The sequence below is a fragment of the Aethalodelphis obliquidens genome, unplaced genomic scaffold, assembly GCF_003676395.1.
Source record: "Aethalodelphis obliquidens isolate GAN/ISIS:26980383/991018 unplaced genomic scaffold, ASM367639v1 scaffold2576, whole genome shotgun sequence".
Lineage (NCBI taxonomy): Eukaryota > Metazoa > Chordata > Mammalia > Artiodactyla > Delphinidae > Aethalodelphis > Aethalodelphis obliquidens.
Window position 1 is genome coordinate 1 of NW_020840482.1, and position 3,156 is coordinate 3,156.

Genomic DNA, 3,156 nt, shown 5'->3' on the forward strand with positions numbered 1-3,156 from the left:
AAGCCCATGGTGAATGGACAGAAGTCGGCTAAGGCAGCCCCAGTTCCAGGGAGGGGAAGGGAGGGCGGGATTGGTCTGTTCCCAGGAGCAAATTTGGGAAAGGGGATGGCAGACCCTTCATGGCCACTGAGGTAGAAGCAGGGCCCCACCCCTGCCCTCTCCTCCCTTCCCTTCTCCCACACCCTTCCTGCTTTCAGCCCAAGCCCACCACTCTCACCTCCTTGCTTACTTACATGGGAGAGCCCAGAGAGGTGCATGGTAAAGATAAAATTAAATCGAGTATCCTCTATTTAAAGAAGCGCTTTTAAACGGTAAAAGATGCTATGCAAATGCAAAACAGAGGTTTGATTATTGTTAGACTCCGAATCAAGCCTGAAATCACTTTAGAGCTTGTCTCTGGCTCCAGAAGGGCTGTCACCCTGGGCAGTTCTATCTTCCTCTTCTTTGTCCCCGTCTCCGTCTCCCCGAAGCATCCACCAGAGGACGCAGCTTCCCCAAAACTTTCCACCCTGCGCTTGGCTGGAGAAACTCTGTCCTTGCTTCCCTGATCGCCCGGGCCCGCGGTTAAATCACCGCAGCCCCAGGCCAGGCCGTCCGTTGCCATGGTAACGGAAAGCCAGGGCGTCACCATTGTCCGGGTGGGTGTGTTGGAGTCCTTGCCTATACATCCCCAAGACTCCCTGCCGGGACTTTAGAGTGGGGGAGGGAGACCGAACCAAAAAGACGCCCTTTTTCCCCCTACCTTCTCGCGCCCCCTTCTGTTCAGAAAGTGGATGGCTTCCCCCGCGCGTGTCCGCACTAGCACACCGGCGTTCACGCGTGGTACGCAGAAGGCCCAAGCCTCGCGCTTGTGCAGCTCCCACCCTACCCCTCAGAACTTTCCCCGAACTCTGCCCCTCCCCCATCGCTAAGGCAGTCAACTCAGTCTAATAACCCGGTTCAGCACTTCCCAAACCCGCAGGGGCCCACTAGACCAAACCCGCGCGCTAGAACCCTTCTCCTGAGCCCCCGTTTCCCCGGGGCTCCGCCCCGCTCCTCTGGGCCCCGCCCCCAGGCAGTGCGGGGCGGGAGGCGGGGCCGGGGGCGCGGCCGCCGGGCTGGGGGCGGGGCGCAGGGGGGGCCGAGGCCCCGGGCGGGGGCTCGGCGCGGGCCCGAGAGATGCCGGTGTCGGCGGCCCGAGCGGCTGCAGCTGCAGCGGCGGGGGAGGCGGCAGCGGAGCCCGGGAGGGGGGCTGCGCGGGGGGCCGGCGCGTAGCCGGGACTATGGAGGGGCAGAGCGGTCGCTGCAAGATCGTGGTGGTGGGGGACGCGGAGTGCGGCAAGACGGCGCTGCTGCAGGTGTTCGCCAAGGACGCCTACCCCGGGGTGAGGAACCGGCGTCTTGGGAGGGGGGCGCTGAGGCCGCGGGGGTGGGTGACTGGGGCCTGGGGGACGGACGGAAATGGGTGCTGGGGTAACCAGGGATCAGAGAGAGGGGCTTGGAGGACTGGGGAAAGCGTTGGGGTTTCTGAAAGGACTGCAGAGGTTTTGGGTGGGAGGCATTGGGGAGCAGGGTGAGATGAATGGGGTTTGGGAGAACCGGAGGATCCCGGAGGGGGCGCTAGGGGAATGTCGGGGGTCTTGGGCATTGGAGAGGGGAAGAACTAGGGCCTGAAAGGACCGGGAGGGGGTCCGGGAGCCTAGCAGAGATTCCGCTGAGGCAGCTGCTCCCGGGATCTCCCCTTTGCCCAACACCGGACCAACTTGTGTCCTCGGGCTGGGCTGCACGGGGTGTAGGAATGAGGAGGGCATTTGTCTGGGGTGAGCACTGGAGGATCTCATCTTGAGCCATTCGTGTCTGCAGAGTTATGTCCCCACCGTGTTTGAGAACTACACCGCGAGCTTTGAGATCGACAAGCGCCGCATTGAGCTCAACATGTGGGACACTTCAGGTAGCCAAGTCCCTCGGGGTCACCCTGACTTCCAAGGCCCCCACCCTGCTCCCTCCCTGGACTAGACCCTTAGGCTCCAGGTCAACCCAGCCCATCCATCCTATTCTAGGAGGAAGGAAAATTAATTTTCTGCTTAAAGCCAGGAAAACTAGGCAGAGCTTTCAGAGACACATAGAAACCTTGTCCTGAAGGAGAAAGCCCAGTATCCCATCCCCTCAGCTCGATTCTGCATACCTGGGAAAGTTGGGAAGGAATGGCTTTTATTTTGGAACATGTTTCTTAGGAGATAGGCCTGGGTTTAGGAAAGACATTTAGAATTTCTTTTGGGGGCAGGAAACTGCTTCTCTAGACTGAACTATAGAAATCTGAGATCAAGTCCCGGGAGGGTGGGAGGGCTCTGCCCCTGCCCCTTCCCCTACAAAAAGGGAGGAATTTTTTGTTTTGTTTTAAATTTTTACTTGGCTCCCCTGGAGAGCTTTAGAAAATGTCTGTCAAAGCCCAGAAGGCGCATGCAAAATTTTGTGAGAATGTTGAGAGATTTCATGAGCTTCTCAAAGACTCAGAAAAGATTAAGAATGATTACTTTTAGAGAACCCCCTAGGGAAGTGGAGAGCTGTTTTCTGCCATCTAACCTCCCCTCTGTCTACTCCCTTCCTTGGAGAAACACAGACTCCTTGATGGGTATTAATACCTGCTCTTTTCCATTCTCTGCTCAGAATCCCTTGACCAGGATTGCTAAGGTCTCCCATTCCCTTCCAGGCCTTCTGCACACTCAGAACCCTCGTCTGTCCCCTCCCTCCCTGTCTTCTCTCAGGTTCCTCTTACTACGATAATGTCCGGCCTCTGGCCTATCCTGATTCGGATGCTGTGCTCATCTGCTTCGACATTAGCCGACCAGAAACACTGGACAGTGTCCTCAAGAAGGTGGGAGCCTAGGGAAGCAGGACAGCTAGACTGAGGGGGACCAGAAAACACATGGGCCAGGAGGAGGGAATTACAGCTGAGCATGGCCGTCAGGGAGAGTGTGTGTGAAGCTCTCCCCCTCCCCAATCCCCCCCTGACTTCCTGGAAATCAGTCCTCAGAGCTGGATATGGCATCTGGGGGAGATGGGGGACAACAGGGAGGAGTACTCAAGGGACTTCTTGTCCACCCTCCCCATCTCCTTGGGTGTGGGAGCTCCAGATGGAGGGGATAGGAATGCTGCTGCTGGAGCTCAGGAAAGCCC

At 58.1% G+C, this 3,156-nt stretch overlaps 1 protein-coding gene across 1 annotated transcript; it reads left to right on the forward strand.

Moving 5' to 3' along the window:
- Nucleotides 1-58: 58 nt before the first annotated feature.
- On the forward strand, nucleotides 59-3,061 carry LOC113617194 (rho-related GTP-binding protein RhoN). Its single transcript, XM_027100458.1, has 3 exons — nucleotides 59-1,364; nucleotides 1,843-1,930; nucleotides 2,745-3,061. The coding sequence occupies exons 1-3, from the start codon at nucleotides 1,263-1,265 to the stop codon at nucleotides 2,864-2,866; spliced, it is 312 nt and encodes a 103-aa protein (XP_026956259.1). The 5' UTR covers nucleotides 59-1,262; the 3' UTR covers nucleotides 2,867-3,061.
- Nucleotides 3,062-3,156: the final 95 nt, after the last annotated feature.

What these genes read in the sequence shown, in the direction of transcription:
- LOC113617194 (XM_027100458.1), top strand. Translation starts at nt 1,263, where the DNA reads ATGGAGGGGCAGAGCGGTCGCTGCAAGATCGTGGTGGTGGGGGACGCG. An exon ending in CCAAGGACGCCTACCCCGGG is followed by an intron (nt 1,365 to 1,842) that starts GTGAGGAACCGG and finishes TCGTGTCTGCAG; the next exon opens with AGTTATGTCCCCACCGTGTT. An exon ending in CAACATGTGGGACACTTCAG is followed by an intron (nt 1,931 to 2,744) that starts GTAGCCAAGTCC and finishes GTCTTCTCTCAG; the next exon opens with GTTCCTCTTACTACGATAAT.